The sequence below is a fragment of the Emys orbicularis genome, chromosome 4 (genome assembly GCF_028017835.1).
Source record: "Emys orbicularis isolate rEmyOrb1 chromosome 4, rEmyOrb1.hap1, whole genome shotgun sequence".
In the NCBI taxonomy this organism is placed as follows: domain Eukaryota; kingdom Metazoa; phylum Chordata; order Testudines; family Emydidae; genus Emys; species Emys orbicularis.
The window spans coordinates 23,610,671-23,629,217 of record NC_088686.1 but is presented as its reverse complement, the minus strand read 5'-3'; the positions used below and the strand labels follow the sequence as shown (position 1 = coordinate 23,629,217).

Genomic DNA, 18,547 nt, shown 5'->3' with positions numbered 1-18,547 from the left:
GCTCGGTGGGATTATTTTGAACCAGTAAGATTTCTTCTCCTCCCCCCCCCCCCTCCCCCCCCCCCCTTTAGCTGCTTGGAAAAGCAGAGCTGAAAGGGGAGACAGATCTTATCTCTCTTTGCCTGAAGGCAGAGGTGTTACCTTTTTTTAACAAAGGTCTTTGTTAGAGAGAGGTTTCAAGCTGTGAGCAACTAGCAAATAAATAACATTCTGCACAAGAATTCACAAAAATAGTCTTTTGTTTTTCTTACTCTGGGGGGAGGGGGAGCTGACAGAAAGGGATGCACAGAAAAAACTGGACTTGGCCAGGTTTGAGGCTGAAGAAAAAGCAAAAGAACACGATGCAGATGGCCAGGGAAGAGGCTGCCCACAAAAGAGCTTTGGAAATAGAAGCAGCCAAAATGCAAACAGAAAAACCCAAAATGGAGGCAGAGGCAGCTGCCCACGAAAGAGCTATGGAGGCCCGGAAGGAGACCCAGAACCATGAACTGGAGTTAGCAAGGGTTCAGCAGAATACACCAAATAATCCTAACAATCCTCCACCAAAAATTCACGGATGGGAGCGACTATGTCCACAGTATGATGAATCCAGTGATATTGCTGAATATTTCCTCACCTTTGAGAGACTGTGCATACTCCATGCAATTCCTAACGAGCACAAGTTGACCACATTAGTAGCAAAATTGACTGGAAGAGCTCTGGACGTATTCAACAAGATGCCTATTGTGGAGGCTTCTGACTACGGTAAATTTAAGGATTTGGTTTTGAAACAATTTCAAGTTACACCTGACACTTACAGAGTAAAATTTAGAGCCCTTCAGAGAGGGCCTGGACTAAGAAATGTGGCTTATGTAAACCAGATGAAGGATCTGTTAGAGAAATGGGTCGACGGCAGGGGTGTAACTAGCTTTAAAGGACTGTTGGGTTTGATGACTCAAAAACAATTCCTAAACATGACCAAGGATAATATAAAACAGTGGATATGGGATAAGAAAATAGACTCAGCCGAAAGTCTTGCTGCTTACACTGATCAATACGAGCAGTCCCAGGCCGCCAGAGAGGCAGGGAAAATTGACACAACGGGTGGAAGGAGCAGAGAGGAACAACCCTAGTCGCAGTTTGAACAAAGATCAGAAGGGACACCCTCAAACCACACCCTACCACCGGGGGCAGCCCAAGGCCCCACCTACATCCCAAGGAAAACCGTCCCATCACACCAGTCTCCAGCACCCCACCTCGCCCCGGTGACCCCTTAGTGGGGCGATGTTTTAAATGCAATGAGCTGGGGCCTTCAGCACAGGGTCAGACATGAGTGTCGCCGTAAGCTGGTTAAAGGTCAGCTGCCCCAAGAACCCCAACCGATTACAGTTCATTACAGCACAATCACACCAGGCCCAGATGCCTCCCAGAGCGAAGGGAAATGGTGAGTGTGGGCGGGAAGATGGTTATCGCGTGGAGGGACACTGGAGCACAAGTGTCAGCTATCCACCAATCCTTAGTGGACCCCAAATTCATCAACCCAGAGGTCCCGGTGGCAATTCAACCCTTCATGTCAAACTCTTTAAACTTGCCTACAGCCAAGTTGCCTGTCCAGTACAAGGGCTGGTCAGGAATGTGGACTTTTGCAGTCTATGATAATTATCCCATGCTGCTGGGGGAAGACTTGGCCAACCATGTGGAGCTAGCCAAGAGGGTGGGAATGGTCATCCGCAGCCAGGCTAAGCAAGCTTTCACACCTATCCCTGTTCCTGAGCCTTCCACCAGGGCCCCGTCTGTGTTACCAGAGACCCAGACAGAGGTGGTGGAACCGGATTCCCTGCCAACGAGTGCAACAGCCGTAGTGGATCCAGTCCCAGAACCGGAACTGGCGAAGCAACCAGCACCAGAACCGTTGTCAGCACTGAGTCCAGCACTTGCAAACGCATCTACAACTCCAATGCCAGAGGGAACCAGCGAGCCGACACTGGCAGAAGCAGCAGATAACCCTACCCAAGAGGCTCAGCTAGAACCTGAAATACCACATAGTGCACCAGCGGGGAGCGGTTCACAGTCAACGGAAACTGCCCCATCCCCTGCATCGCTTCCAGAGGGACCAAGTCCACAATCCAAGGAGGAACTGATGTCTCCAACTAGGGTGACCAGATGTCCCGATTTTATAGGGACAGTCCCAATATTTGGGGCTTTTTCTTATATAGGCTCCTATTACCCCCCCACCCTCTGTCCCGATTTTTCACACTTGCTGTCTGGTCACCCTATCTCCAGCATCAAGGGAACAGTTCCAAGTCGAGCAGGAAGCAGATGACAGCCTCCAGAAAGCTTGGGCGGTGGCACAGAGCACCCCACTGCCTCTTAGCTCTTCCAACCGATCCCGGTTTGTTGTAGAACAAGGACTTTTATACCAAGAGACTCTTTCTGGTGGACACCAGGAAGACTGGCATCCTCAGACAGTTGGTAGTTCCAACTAAGTACCGGGTAAAGCTCTTGAGCTTAGCCCATGATCATTCTAGTGGCCATTCTGGGGTGAACAGAACCAAAGACCGTTTGGGGAAGTCCTTCCACTGGGAGGGAATGGGCAAGGACGTTTCTAATTATGTGTGGTCTTGTGAGGTGTGCCAACGAGTGGGAAAACCCCAAGACCAGGTCAGAGCACCTCTCCAGCCACTCCCCATAATTGAGGTTCCCTTTCAGCAAGTAGCTGTGGATATTCTGGGTCCTTTTCCAAAAAAGACACCGAGAGGAAAACAGTACATACTAACTTTCATGGATTTTGCCACCCGATGGCCGGAAGCAGTACCTTTAAGCAACACCAGGGCTAAAAGTGTGTGCCAGGCATTAGCAGACATTTTTGCCAGGGTAGGTTGGCTCTCCGACATCCTTACAGATTCAGGAACTAATTTCCTGGAAGGGACCATGAAAAACCTGTGGGAAGCTCATGGGGTGAATCACTTGTTGCCACCCTTTCCCACCATCAAACAAATGGCCTGGTGGAGAGGTTTAATGGAACTTTGGGGGCCATGATACGTAAATTCGTAAATGAGCACTCCAATGATTGGGACCTAGTATTGCAGCAGTTGCTTTTCGCCTACAGGGCTGTACCACATCCCAGTTTAGGGTTTTCACCATTTGAACTTGTGTATGGCCGCGAGGTTAAGGGGCCATTACAGTTGGTGAAGCAGCAGTGGGAGGGGTTTACGCCTTCTCCAGGAACTAACATTCTAGACTTTGTAAGCAACCTACAAAGCACCCTCCGAAACTCTTTAGCCCTTGCTAAAGAAAACCTAAAGGATGCTCAGGAAGAGCAAAAGGCCTGGTATGATAAACATTTCAGAGAGCGGTCCTTCAGAGTAGGAGACCAAGTCATGGTCTTAAAGGCGCTCCAAGCCCATAAAATGGAAGCGTCGTGGGAAGGACCATTCACGGTCCAAGAGTGCCTGGGAGCTGTTAACTATCTCATAGCATCCCCCACCTCAAAATTAAAGCCTAAGGTATACCATGTTAATTCTCTAAAGCCCTTCTATTCCAGAGAATTAAGGGTTTTCCAGTTTACAGCCCAGGGAACAGATGACGCTGTGTGGCCTGAAGGTGTCTACTACAAAGGGAAAAGTGACGGTGGCATGGAAGAGGTGAACCTCTCCACGACCCTTGGACATATGCAGCGACAGCAGATCAAGGAGCTGTGCACTAGCTTCGCGCCAGTGTTCTCAACCACCCCAGGATGGACCGAACGGGCATACCACTCTATTGACACAGGTAATGTTTGCCCAATTAGAACCCCACTGTACCGGGTGTCTCCTCAAGCCAAAACTGCTATAGAATGGGAGATCCAGGACATGCTACAGATGGGGGTAATCTGCCCCTCTAACAGTGCATGGGCATCTCCAGTGGTTCTAATTCCCAAACCAGATGGGGATATACGCTTTTGCGTGGACTATCGTAAACTAAATGCTGTAATTCGTCCCGACAACTATCCAGTGCCACGCTCAGATGAGCTATTGGAGAAACTGGGCGTGTCCCAGTTTATCTCTACCTTAGACTTAACCAAGGAGTACTGGCAAGTACCGCTAGATGAACCCGCCAAGGAAAGGTCAGCCTTCATCACCCATGCAGGGGTGTATGAATTTAATGTGCTCCCTTTCGGGCTGCGAAATGCACCCGCCAGAAACTTGTAGATGGTCTCCTAGCGGGATTGGGAGAATCTGCAGTTGCCTACCTCGATGATGTGGCCATTTTTTCTGATTCATGGGCAGAACACCTGGAGCACCTGAAAAAAGTCTTCGAGCGCATAAGGCAGGCAGGACTAACTGTTAAGGCTAAAAAGTGTCAAATAGGCCTAAACAGAGTGACACCTTGGACACCAGGTGGGTCAAGGAACTATCAACGCCCTACAGGCCAAAGTGGATGCTATCCAAAAGTGGCCGGTTCCAAAGTCAAAGAAACAGGTCCAATCCTTCTTAGGCTTGGCCGGATATTACAGGCGATTTGTACCACACTACAGCCACATCGCCGCCCCACTGACAGACCTAACCAGAAAGGAACAGCCAAATGCAGTGCAGTGGACTGATGAGTGTCAGAAGGCCTTTAACCAGCTTACGGCGACACTCATGTCTGACCCTGTGCTGAAGGCCCCAGACTTTGACAAACTGTTCCTAGTAACCACAGATGCGTCCGAGCGTGGTGTGGGAGCAGTTTTAGTGCAGGAAGGACCGGATCAAGAATTCCATCCTGTCATGTTTCTCAGCAAGAAACTGTCTGAGAGGGAAAACCACTGGTCAATCAGCGAAAGGGAATGTTACGCCATTGTGTACACGCTGGAAAAGTTACGCCCATACGTTTGGGGACGGCGTTTCCAACTACAGACCGACCATGTTGCGCTGAAGTGGCTTCACACCGTCAAGGACAATAACAAACTTCTTCGGTGGAGTTTAGCTTTCCAAGATTTTGATTTTGAAATACAACACATTTCAGGAGCTTCTAACCAAGTGGCTGATGCACTCTCCCGTGAACGTTTCCCAGAATCAACTGGTTAAAATCGTCCTTGAAATGTGAAAAATATTGTTAGTTTTTACATAATCAGTAGTGTATGTAAAAGTGCATGTGTCTTATTAATTCTGTTTTCTCCTAAAGTTCTAGGAAGAAATCACAGCTAGTGTGGTCTAGCACTGTCTATGATTTGGGGTGTGTGTCATAAACATGCAGTTAAGGGTTAATTCCTCTTTTACCTGTAAAGGGTTAAGAAGCTCACATAACCTAGCTGACACCTGACCAGAAGGACCAATAAGGGGACAAGATACTTTAAAATCTGGAAGGGGGGGAAAGTCTTTTTTGTCTGTGCTGTGTGTGGGCTTTTGCCGGAAACAGAGAAAGAAGGAACCATCCAACTCCTATAGGGTAGTGAGTATTTAGAGAAGGAATGTGTTAGATTCCTGGAGGATTCTCTGCGACTTGAAGTCTTTAAATCATGATTTGGGGACTTCAACAGCTGAGTCAAGGGAGAGAATTATTCCAGCAGTGGGTGGGTCAACTTTTGTGGCCTGCATCATGCGGGAGGTCAGACTAGATGATCATAATGGTCCCTTCTGACCTTAAAGTCTATGAGTCTATTACTTCTATTTTCTTGTTTGTGGATTCTTTTGCAAATAAGAGTGAAGATAAATTTGGGTTCTTTGTGTAACTTTAAAGTTTTGCCCAGAGGGAAACCTTCTGTGTTTTAAATTGATTGTCTGTGAGATTATCTTTCATTCTAATCTTACAGAGGTACTCCTTTCACCTTTTTTCTTTAATTAAAATTCTTCTTTTAAGAACCTGATTGATTTTTTCATTGTTTTAAGATCCAAAGGTTTTGGATCTGTTCACCAGAACTAACTGGTGAGGAGGATTCTCAAGCCAACCCAGGAAAAGGGGTGTAGAGGCTTGGGGGAGGAATCTTCTCAAGTCTGCCCAGAAAAGGGGGTTAGGGGCTTGGGAGATATTTGGGGGAAGGCAGAGTTCCAAGTGGCTCTCCCTAAATATTTGGTTAACGCTTGGTGGTGGCAGCGTACTGTTAACCTAAGCTGGTAAAAATAAGCTTAGGTGGTCTTTCATGCAGGTCCCCACATCTGTACCCTAAAGTTCAGAATGGGGAGGGAACCTTGACAGACTAACACGGCTACCACTCTGAAACTTGCTTTAAGAATGAAATTGGCTTGCTTAGACCTGTGTGGTACTATGTGTTGATGGTCACTCTGTTATCAGTCTGTGAAGAGAAAGCAAGCAGGTATCCTTGGTAACCTGTTTGTGCTGGGAAATAAACAGTGAAGATGGGGAACTAGGCATCCTGGGACTACCTGAGTTAAAAGGGAGAGATGTGGATCTCCAAACAAGAGAGGCAACAGCAGGGGACCTAACGCTTGGGAGTAAGTGCCCTTGCTGGCCCAGTGAGGGGGAAGTACAAATGCAGATGCCCTGAACTGACATCTGTAATAAATGTACTTAAGCATGAATTAATCAGTTTTATGCCCAACCCAGCCGCTCTGTAGGCTTCCTCTGGGGTACTTAGTAAGGCCTTGACCTTCCAGCAATGCCCCTTGTGGCGTCCCCTCCTTTCTAGGAAAAGCAGTAGGGCTTCCAGCATCTCTACTCTTCCCTCTCACAGGAGAAGGAGCGTCTCTGCCATGCTGTATTTTGCATCTCCTCCCCTTCTGTTACAGGAGTAATGATGCACCACTCTTCCTCCAAAGGAGCCACTGACTCCCTTGCCTCAGTGGGCTCTCTTCTCTGGGCATAATATCTGTCTGCCAAGGAGGAGTGGGGCTTTTTCAAGTTGTGGTGAAGATAAATTTTGAACAGAATACTGTACAGTGACACTTAGTTAATTTGAAATATCTGGGTCAAGTCTTAAATTTTGAGTGCTAGAAATAATTTATGGATGGATGCTATAATTGAGGCAAACATAAGCAAAGCTGGCTGCTCTATCCTTAATGTATTGCAAACTTATACCTTAAGATTTCATAGGATGCATACATACCACTTGCTGCAACACACACAGGCATAATCTAAATAAGGATGAAATACAGGCTTTTTACTTTTTCATGACCAAATTCTCCACTGTTCCTGCGTGGATACAATGAGGCAAAGGATGAGGCCACAGCTTCCTTCTTTCATTTTATTGCCAGCTCCTGCAATCATTGGACTCTGGGACTGATTTAGTACACCCAGCAGGTTCCCAAGGAGCATGGCTTATGTTGGGGCTTTGGTCAGTGCCCTTCTGCATAACTCATGGTGACTTAAACCAAATGAAGATAGGGTACCAACTGCACTTGTTTATTAAAGCAGCCACAACTCCTATGTCTAACTGAGTTCAGTCTAACCCAAGTATATACAGGGTCACTTCCACTTGGCAGCGGCAATAACAGCTTTGTACCTTCTCCGTTTACCTCCAGAAGCCTAAAAAAATACATTTCCTCACCTGTAAAAACACTTTATTTTGGCTCTTCTTTTATCCTAGGAACATTTTGTAACTTACACTTTTTGTGTACAGCTACTGCATGCAACATCCACTATTACAGTTCTTGGTGAATTGCTTGTAGTGGGCTAGTGTAGACTAGATCTTTCTATTTTGGCATGTTGAACTAGTAATTTTGTGTGGAGGCAGTTAATTGTTTGTTAGGTTTGCACTTCTATTAATAAAGAGTTACACAACAAAAGCATGTGTCTCTCTTCAACATTTCATTTGTCTTTAAGGTGACCAAACTGGATCGAGATCCTGCGTCGGGCACGGCTTTACAGGAAATTAGTTTCTGGCTGAACTTGGAACGTGCGCTGTACCGCATTCAGGAGAAGCGTGAAAGCCCAGAAGTCCTCCTGACGCTAGATATCTTGAAACATGGCAAACGTTTTCATGCTACTGTCAGTTTTGACACGGACACAGGTAAGAAACTGCAATGTGCTGTAGATTTATGAGCAGGTTCTGTGGAAGTTTAGCTCTTGTGATATAGTTACACTAGTTAAACTTCAACATCGCAATCAAAAAGCTTCACCTTGTATGAAATGAAAACTATTGTCTTTCAACTGGGCAGATGGAATTGACACAAAGAGGTCAATTAAATTTAACTCTCTTGTATTGTCTTTAGGTCTAAAACAGGCACTGGAAACTGTAAATGACTACAATCCACTGATGAAAGACTTTCCTTTGAATGACTTGTTGTCTGCTACTGAACTGGACAAAATAAGACAGGCACTTGTGGCAATATTCACCCATCTGAGAAAAATCAGAAATACAAAGTACCCCATTCAAAGGGCACTGCGTCTAGTGGAAGCCATTTCAAGAGACCTGAGTTCTCAGCTACTTAAAGTATTGGGAACCAGAAAACTGATGCATGTTGCCTATGAAGAGTTTGAAAAGGTACGTGTAGGGGGGGGTGCCAACCTGAGCCTGAGAAGGAGCCAGAATTTACCAATGTACATTGCCAAAGAGCCACAGTAATATGTCAGCAGCCCACCATCAGCGCCCCTCCCCCACCCCCTGCTCTGAGCGCCTCCCGCCCACTGGCAGTCCCGCCAATCAGTGGCTCCCCTTCCCTCCCCGCACCGCCCGATCTGCGGTTTCGTGGCGTGCAAGAGGCTCTGGGGGGTGAGGAGCGAGGGCACTCCAGGCTCAGGGGAAGGGGTAGAGTGGGGACAGGGCCTGTGGCAGAACCAGGGGTTGAGCAGTGAGCAACCCCCAGCACATTGGAAAGTTGGCACCTATAGCTCCAGCCCCAGAGTCGGTGCCTATACAAGGGCCGCATATTAACTTCTGAAGAGCCACATGTGGCTCCGGAGCCACAGGTTGGCCACCCCTGGTCTAGGGTGTCAAATGCGGTAATAGCTAACATAACACACTAAATGCAGATATGAGAGCATGTCGTTTGAGAGTCAAACAAGTTTACATTCTTAAACTTTCAGGTTATGGTTGCATGTTTTGAAGTCTTCCAAACTTGGGATGATGAATATGAGAAACTACAAGTGTTGCTGAGAGACATTGTGAAGCGAAAGAGAGAAGAGAATCTGAAGATGGTGTGGCGTATCAATCCTGCTCACAGGAAACTGCAAGCTCGTCTTGATCAAATGAGGAAGTTCAGGCGTCAGCATGAGCAGCTGAGAGCAGTTATTGTGAGAGTCTTAAGACCTCAGGTAGTGTTCCACTCCTTTCCAATTAGGGTAACTGCCTATACATCTGGTAAAGATATAGCAGTTTCCCATCTCTTTATGAAAGTCTACATGCAGACACAAGCCAGTCACATTAAAATGTATTAACTCACAAAAGCAAAAATACTTGTGTTCCCCTGCAAACAGCTGACTAAAGGAACCACAGGTGCAAAACATAACCATTAGGATTTGGGTAGAACTCTTAGAAGCATTCGAAATCCACCATGGAAAGGAATATACAATCACTCGCATAGCTGCGAGCTCCTCTGCTGGACCTGTAGCAAGTTAAACAGTTATTTCAAAGTTTTGATATCTGTGACATAGTGGTAAAGACCCATTTTCAGCTACATTAGAAACTTACCAGTACCAGTTCAATCTGTAACTGATCACTTTTGTATTCATGCAAACAGCAATCCTTTTTCTCTGTATAATCTCTCTTCAAATGGAAAAAGAATCTGGGGATTTATTTTCAGGCCTTGAGGGCATGTTTTTAAATAATCTTCAGTTTTCCAAACGGAGCAGTCCTGTTAAATTATTCTCCGTCTTTATACCCTGACAGTAGTGAAAGATAGTAAGCAAACTGAAAATGATTAACTGACATTAACGAGAAGAATGGTATTACATTCGTCCACTTTTTGCTAGTAATAAGACTAAGTGTACATACTTAACTCCATGAATAAAAGCACTCTAATGCTGGCTTGTTTTTCCATGTGATGGAAAAAAGGATACTGCATACAATAACTTGCTTTAAGTTTCGATCGCTTGATTTTGAATATGGCAAATAACTACAGCACAAGTTTAAAGCGGAGAATCTCTCATTATTGCTAAACATTGTGCAGCATAAGGTATACTCTCCTCATCTTACTTGCAGATGAATACCCTACAAAAACCAAATTAGCACCCTTAGGTTCCAAAGGATTTAGTCAACTGTGAGTACAGTGCAAAAAATTAATTGCATGTCTTTATGTACACACTATAAAAAATGCTTAACTCTCAAAATGTGTGTGACACAAAAACCTTTAGATCAGTGAGTCTTGGAGAGTTAACTAAACTATGTGACTTTATGCAGGTCACAGCTGTTGCCCAGCAGAATCAAGGAGATGTACCTGAACCCCAGGATATGAAGGTAGCAGAAGTCCTTTTTGATGCTGCAGATGCTAATGCTATTGAAGAAGTAAATCTTGCTTATGAGAATGTTAAAGAAGTAGATGGCTTAGATGTTTCCAAAGAAGGTACAGAAGCCTGGGAGGCAGCAATGAAACGGTATGATGAAAGAATTGATAGGGTTGAAACAAGAATAACTGCTCGTCTACGAGACCAGCTTGGCACAGCAAAGAATGCTAATGAAATGTTCAGGATCTTCTCCAGATTCAATGCTTTGTTTGTCAGACCTCACATTCGGGGTGCTATTCGTGAATATCAAACACAATTGATCCAGCGTGTAAAAGATGATATCGAGTCTCTTCATGACAAATTCAAGGTACAATACCCACAAAGTCAGGCTTGCAAAATGAGTCATGTTCGTGACTTGCCTCCCGTGTCTGGGTCTATAATCTGGGCCAAACAGATTGATCGACAGCTCACAGCCTACATGAAGCGTGTTGAAGATGTGCTTGGCAAAGGTTGGGAGAACCATGTTGAAGGTCAGAAGCTGAAGCAGGATGGAGACAGCTTCCGTATGAAGCTCAACACTCAAGAAATATTTGATGATTGGGCAAGGAAGGTTCAGCAGCGCAACCTTGGTGTGTGTGGCCGTATCTTCACTATTGAAAGCACTCGTGTTAGAGGCCGAACTGGAAATGTCCTCAAACTAAAAGTCAACTTTCTCCCAGAAATAATAACACTCTCAAAAGAAGTCCGCAACCTTAAATGGTTTGGATTTCGTGTTCCACTTGCAATTGTCAACAAAGCTCACCAAGCAAACCAGCTCTATCCTTTTGCCATTTCTCTGATTGAAAGTGTCCGTACGTATGAACGGACCTGTGAGAAGGTGGAAGAGCGTAACACTATTTCTCTGCTGGTAGCCGGTCTGAAGAAGGAAGTGCAGGCTTTGATTGGAGAAGGTATTGCCCTGGTGTGGGAGTCATACAAACTTGACCCCTATGTACAACGCCTAGCAGAGACTGTCTTCAGCTTCCAAGAAAAGGTTTGTTCTGCTGATTGTTCTTTTTTCTAAGTGAGACTCTGCACATATCATTGGCAGTTGAGTTTATTAGCAACAAAATAGTTTAGTTTTGGATTGTATGCTATTCAGGACAACAGCTGTCTTCCTCTTGGAAAATAATCTAACTGTTTGGAATCTATGCAATAGTTGCATAATGTCTTACAGTATTGAAGAAGTCACTGAACAGAGAAACAATTGACAAGATGTATGCTCTCAAATTATTACCTGGTAATGTGGCAAAAGTTCTCTGGGGGGTGGTAGAGAAACCATATCTTATTTAAAAAAAAAAAAAAATGCTAATTTAGTAAAGTAGCTACTGTAACTTTTTAGTTAGTGATTATAATATGAACACACTTTGTATTAATGCTTTATACTCTAGTATAGCATCAGTTACCTTTTAAAAACCTGCATGCATGTTTCTCAGTATCTCCCTTTTAGATTAAGGGAATTAGCCAAATTCTGACATCTCCATTATCAGGCAAGTTCCCAGAGACTTCAGTAAGTTTCAATGAATGAACATAGAGTAATGACTCGCCCCCTTGCAAGAATGGATGTAGCTCTGTTTGTGTGAGAGAGGGATGTTTTATCACTTCCATCAACATGGCCGACTGGTATCAGCAAAGTACTAAAATTAAATTTTCCCTTAGGTGGATGATCTGCTCATTATTGAAGAAAAAATAGACCTGGAAGTTCGATCCTTGGAAACCTGCATGTATGATCATAAGACTTTTTCAGAAATATTGAACAGAGTTCAAAAAGCTGTGGATGACTTGAATCTTCATTCATATTCCAATTTGCCGATCTGGGTCAATAAGTTGGATATGGAGGTAGGTCTTTCACTCAAAGCCAACATAGCCTTCAAAGGTGACAGGATAATAGCTTAATGGATGGTTGAATATGGCAGGGTAGGGAACAGGTTTTCAGATGTGGGTGAACATCAGCATCTTAATACGGACAATACTAATCATATTGCTAAGGTGAAGTCCTCTTTCTTAGGACAGCATGGCAGTAAATCTGATATCTAGGTCCCCTCCTAAAACCTAGGTTTTAAATACTCTACTCTAAAGTGTAGTGTAACATGTTGACTTAAACTTCCTTTGCTTAAAAAGTGTTTGTTTAATTAAAAACAAAAAACAAAACAAAAAAACCCACTCCTGTTAAGATGTAAAGCTGAATTTTCATCCTTTAAGAGTACTACTGTATCTAAAAATTTCAGGGATTTCTTGACAATGGGGGAGTCTTACAGAGACACCACATGATATAAGTGTCTTTCTGCCAGTTTTCTTTGTATTTGTTTTCAATATGGCTTCTTCCTCCGTTAGATTGAACGAATACTAGGAGTTCGACTACAGGCTGGGCTGAGAGCTTGGACCCAAGTTCTTCTTGGACAAGCTGATGATAAAGCAGAAGTTGACATGGATACAGATGCTCCTCAAGTCAGTCACAAGCCTGGTGGGGAGCCAAAGATCAAAGTAAGTTACATTTGACGGTTACTCATTATGCTTTTTGTTAAAATAAGACAATACAGAACCTTGAGTAGAAATAAAAGTACTCTTGTGGTACGTATTGCTATATAATGCAAGTTGTTCTAGTTATGGTCCTGATTTGTATTCCACTGGGTGTTATATGCACACGCCATGCATGAGAAGCTGGAGCTTTTGAAAGTAGAAGCATCTCTTGGTCCACACACATGCCCTTGCTTCACTGAAGTCAGGGAACCTTTGGTACCGAGGCAGTCCCCCTTTCTACATTAGACTTTCCTCCTTCAGGTCATGTTCCTGCCCATTCCCCTATGGCTCTTGAGGATCCACGAGTTCTGAGGGCACCGCCATTCAAACTAGGCTTTGATTTTTTGGCATTGGAGTACTTGGACAGAGTGCAGGATCTGCCCCTCCCATAACCAGTATGATTACCTTAAGATTCCGCAGACTCAATGGCCGTACCCTCCCTTTCCCCAGCAACGGAACCATTGGTACCCTGCTCTTTGGGGCCCTCCACAGCAATGGATCTGCCTGGTTGGGCATACTGGGCATTGTGGCCTCAGTATCTGCCTCTGGAACCTTCCCACTCCACTCAAGAGGAGTTCCCCCACCTCACCTCTTAGTCCGTCATTGAGTAGGCATTCTGAACCAGTGTTGGCAGGTGCTCCTCTTAGTCCAATTCTGACAGTACTGCTGGAACCAGAGCAGTTCCCTTCATCATCTCCAGATGCTGTAGTGTCTTCATCTCCCTCCTGACGCCCGGATTACTGTCAGTTCCAAGAACTGTTACATAGGGTGGCTAGTAGCCTCCACAGTCCACTGTACAGAACAAACAGCACCAGCTGTCTGATAGCTTACACTCCTTGGTATTTGCCAGAATGGCTCTACCAATCAGTGATGCTGTTCAACTGGCCTGGACTGTCTGGCACACTCCAGCCACTTACACACCTACCCCCAAGACAGATGATTCCCTCTACTCCCACAAAGACTCCAGAGCTGCTCTGTGATCACTGGGTATCTACGCACCAGCAATCAGGTGCAAGTCTTACTCGGCCTAGAAGTGGACTCTCCCCTGCAAAGGGGAGTGATAGAACCTGTTCCTATGACCTGTCAGGGTGCAGGGTTCTATTCCACCTATTTTCTAGTCCCCAAGAGGGGCATGTGGAGACTGATCTTAGACCTCCATCATCTCAACTGCTTCATACACAAGCCAAAGTTTCATATGGTCACCCTAGCAGCCATCGTTCCTTTGTTAGAAAGAGGCATGTGGTTTACAGCTCTGGATATGCAGGATGCTTACTTCCACGTGGATATCCATCCTACCCAGACGTTTCCTGAGATTCAAGGTTCTACCTTTTGGACTCACCACTGCTTCACAAGTCTCCACCAAAGTTTTCTCAGGAGCGGTGGACCAGCTCCACTGCCAAGGGGTCTCTATATTCCCTTGACGATTTGATCATGCTGCTAGCAGCCAAAGGGGAGGGTCGTTCCTTGACCTTCATGCTGCTTACACTCCACTCCTTCCTGGCGGTGAGTGTAAACATCAAAAAATCAATTGGATCCCACACAGTCCCTAGAATTCATTGGGGCCTGTATCAATGCAATATAAGCATGTGCCCACCTCCCGGAGGACAGGTTCCAGGCCCTACAAGAGCTGATTTCCACTTCAATTTCCAGTCCTTCTCTTCTGGCCAGGACTTGCCTTTCTCTTCTTGGCCATATGGTGACTTCTACATACATTACTGCCTTAACTTCTCTCCACTTTCGTTGCCTACAGCAGTGGCTCCGGAGGACCTATTTTCCCATAAATTATATCACGGACTTTCTACTAACCATTCCCCAAGAGCTTCTCTCTTCCCTCTAGTGGTGGACGGATCCAGGTCCGGTCTGAACCGGAATACCATTCCTTCCATCCTCCAAGCATGACGATCATCACAGATGCGTTACTTGTCAGATGGGGTGCCCACATGGGTGAGCACATGACTCAGGAGTATTGGAATCCTGGATGCCCATCAATATCCTAGATCATGTTCTCATCATGTCAGACAAGACTATCACTGTTTACTAAATCAACAAAAAAGGGGGCATGAGGCCACCTATGCTTTGTATGGAGGCAGTTCATCTTCGGGATTGGTGCATTGCTCACAAGATCCCGTTGTCAGCAACATACCTCCCTGGAACTCAAACATAATTGCAAACTCTCTCAGCAGGAAATTCATGACCGATCACAAATGGGAGCTCCACAACACCGTGGTCACCAACATTTTTAAATGCTGTGGGATTCTGATCAGGGACCTCTTCGCCTCCCATGTCAACAGCAAATGCACCCAATATTCCTCTGGGAGAGTGAGGGGCTCATTGACCTTTCCCAAGGTGATGCCCTAGTCCTCTTCAGGTCCGACCAGATCAATTATGCTTTTCCTCCCTAAAGCTTCTGCCACGTGTCCTACATAAGATCAGATGGGAGAGAATGACGGTCACTCTGGCCTCTTCTGACCTTGCTGGTTCTGGTTTCCCTTCTTCACATGTCAGCATATCCCCCTGCTTCGGTGGCCAGCTTTTCCAGAACTCCTCAAACAACATGGCTGCAGGACCCAGCATCCCAATCCAGAGATGCCCATCCAAAAAAACAAGCTCTGATGAGAATCTTCACTAGCGCAGGAACGTTCATCAGCAGTACAAGACATCTTCTTGAAGAGCAGAGAAGAATCCACAAGGCAGTCCTGTAGGGCCAAGTGGAAGTGTTTCACCTCATGGATCCGACAGAGGGGTCTTGCTCCTGAAGTTGTGGACATCCCTCTTCTTTTGGACTATCTTCTCTCCCTGAAGACGTCAGGCCTCCCTCTCAACTCCATCAAGGTGCACATAATCACTATCAGTGCCTTTCATCCTCCTGCGGAGGGGCACTCTCTTTACTCACCCTTGACTACCAGGTTTTGGAAGGACCTCCAATCCTCCCCTTCAATCCATTGCTCCCCCAATGGGACCTCAACCTTCTCCTCACTGTGTTGACGAAATTTCCCTTTGAACCTCTGGCCACCTCCTCTGTCTGTCTCTCCTCTCCATAAAGGTCACTTCCCTGGTAACTAATACTTCTGGGTTGGAGAACTGAGGGCTATGGTGACGAACCCCTCCGCTTTTTCCATGTTCTGTAAGGACAGTGTTTCACTGTGCTTGCACCCCAAGTTTCTGCCAAAAGTTGTATTCCATTTTCCTCTCAACCAACCCATACACTTACCTGCTTTCTTTCTGAAGCCTCATGCCTCCGTGGAGGAATGGCGCCGTCACTCCCTCGATGTCTGCTGGGCCCTGGCTTTCTACCTTCAGAGGATGAGCTGATTCATGAAGTCCCCTAGACACTTTATCACTATAGCACGAAGGATTAAAGGGCAAGTGATCTCCATTCAGCGGATTTGGAAGTGGGTTTTGGGGTGCATTTCACTATCCGTTATCGGGACTGTCCCCATGCCTTGGGGTACAAGCCCACTCCACAAGAGCGCAAACATTGACTACAACTGCGCTTCACAATGTACCAGTTAGACATATGTAGGGCAGTCATGTGGAGTTCGGTACATATCTCTCTTCCCATTACGCCTTGGTGCAAGACTGCGATTGATGCCTCACTTGGCGCGGCTGTGCTCCATTCCACAGTTCCATCATCTTCCTCACACCCTGCTTGTTAATAACAGTCAGTGGAATACAATTGGGACTATCACTCGAAGAAGAAGAGGTGGCAGGCTTTGTCTAAAATGTATTTTGTGTTTATCTTCAGCTGGCCCAGCAAGTTGTTATTTAGCAAAATTGAAACTGAATGTGGTGTCTTTCTATTCCTGTAGAATGTTGTACATGAACTGAGGATAACCAACCAGGTGATCTATTTGAATCCACCAATTGAAGAATGCAGATATAAGCTCTATCAAGAAATGTTTTCCTGGAAAATGGTAATACTATCACTACCCAGAATTCAAAGTCAAAGATACCAGGTAAGTATAATAAATTTATTTATAAATCTAATAAAATGGCTCTAACTAGAACTGTTGCATTGCAGTTGTACAGTATACAGATAATCTTTAATGGTTATGAAGGCCAGTTTTCATTTTCAAAAATTGCTCCATGTATTCTGAACTTGGTATATGCAACTTGGATTTAATTGTGGGTCTTGTCAGGTGGGTGTACACTATGAGTTGTCTGAGGAAGAGAAGTTCTATCGGAATGCCTTAACACGGATGCCTGATGGTCCTGTAGCACTGGAGGAGTCTTATTCGGCTGTTATGGGCATTGTGACAGAGGTTGAACAGTACGTTAAGGTAGGATATGAGTTCTGATTTTCAGTTTGAAATTGTAGAATAACGCATTTGATGGGCGTTACCTTTGATTAAAGATATAGAAGAGCTCATCTAAATCCAATAATGTTACCTGTTTACTGTAATCCCCATTAATTCAGTTACATAAATAAGGAAAGTATCTACATTCTGAAAATTCACTGTTACATGGAGGTTTTTTAAATGTACTTATTAATAGGTATGGCTGCAGTACCAGTGCTTATGGGATATGCAAGCTGAAAACATATACAACCGTCTTGGAGAAGATTTAAATAAGTGGCAAGCCCTCTTAGTTCAGATAAGGAAGGCTAGAGGAACCTTTGACAATGCAGAAACGAGGAAGGAATTTGGACCTGTTATCATCGACTATGGGAAGGTAAGAACCTGAAAGTTTCATGCATCTTGTAAAAGTAACATGGAGAAATAAACTTCAAAATGGGCTTATAGAGGTTAAAATGAGACTTCATAACTAATTGTAATACTCAAACTTTCTTGATTGTAGGTACAATCTAAGGTGAACTTGAAATATGACTCTTGGCATAAGGAAGTACTCAGTAAATTTGGCCAAATGCTAGGTCAGAACATGACAGAGTTCCACTCTCAAATTTCTAAGGTAAGAATAGTCCAAACAATGATTCCTTATTACAATATCAACTTGCTACATCCACCTTTAAAATACTGGGTTTTTTCCTCCTCTAACAGTCCCGTCAAGAGTTGGAGCAGCATTCAGTGGACACTGCTAGCACATCAGATGCAGTGACATTCATCACATATGTACAATCCCTGAAACGTAAAATCAAGCAGTTTGAGAAACAAGTTGAGGTAAGTTGTCACTTTCTTACTAACATCTTGTTTCTGGAAATCCTTAAAAGCTTTTTTACAGTGAGGGGACAATTGATCATGACCAGTCTAAGCCTGCTAAGAGAAACCCTGCTTCTAATCTCCTGTCCTAGTAACTCTTCTAGATAAACACTTTCAAACCAAGATTCTATAGTGAGCTTTACTGAGTTACTTCATACTTCTGAGGGTTCTTTAGGCTGATCTATTGCTGATTTCTCTTTAGACTTCTGGCTATCTGAATTTCTAATTGAACTTCTAGCGAACAGAGAAATTAAAGTAGTTTACCTTCTAACAATGTTTGTGTGGACTGTAGCTTTACCGCAATGGTCAGCGCTTGCTAGAGAAACAGAGGTTCCAGTTCCCTTCCTCCTGGTTATACATTGACAACATTGAAGGAGAGTGGGGTGCTTTCAATGACATAATGCGTCGCAAGGATTCTGCCATTCAGCAACAAGTAGCAAACTTGCAAATGAAGATAGTTCAAGAGGATCGAGCAGTGGAGAGCCGTACAACTGACCTGCTGACTGACTGGGAGAAAACTAAGCCTGTGACAGTGAGTTTTTTCATGTCTCTTT

The 18,547-nt window shown here is 44.8% G+C and overlaps 1 protein-coding gene across 1 annotated transcript in view; it reads left to right on the top strand.

Moving 5' to 3' along the window:
* LOC135877486 (cytoplasmic dynein 1 heavy chain 1) overlaps nucleotides 1-18,547 on the top strand; it is a 76,191-nt gene that overhangs the window by 6,497 nt on the left and 51,147 nt on the right. The window contains exons 5-16 of the mRNA XM_065402927.1: nucleotides 7,720-7,906; nucleotides 8,109-8,380; nucleotides 8,923-9,150; nucleotides 10,235-11,311; nucleotides 11,977-12,156; nucleotides 12,652-12,801; nucleotides 16,647-16,793; nucleotides 16,977-17,117; nucleotides 17,332-17,508; nucleotides 17,635-17,745; nucleotides 17,835-17,954; nucleotides 18,286-18,525. Coding sequence (XP_065258999.1) covers nucleotides 7,720-7,906; nucleotides 8,109-8,380; nucleotides 8,923-9,150; nucleotides 10,235-11,311; nucleotides 11,977-12,156; nucleotides 12,652-12,801; nucleotides 16,647-16,793; nucleotides 16,977-17,117; nucleotides 17,332-17,508; nucleotides 17,635-17,745; nucleotides 17,835-17,954; nucleotides 18,286-18,525 — 3,030 coding nt within the window. The remainder of the gene's footprint in view (nucleotides 1-7,719; nucleotides 7,907-8,108; nucleotides 8,381-8,922; nucleotides 9,151-10,234; nucleotides 11,312-11,976; nucleotides 12,157-12,651; nucleotides 12,802-16,646; nucleotides 16,794-16,976; nucleotides 17,118-17,331; nucleotides 17,509-17,634; nucleotides 17,746-17,834; nucleotides 17,955-18,285; nucleotides 18,526-18,547) is intronic.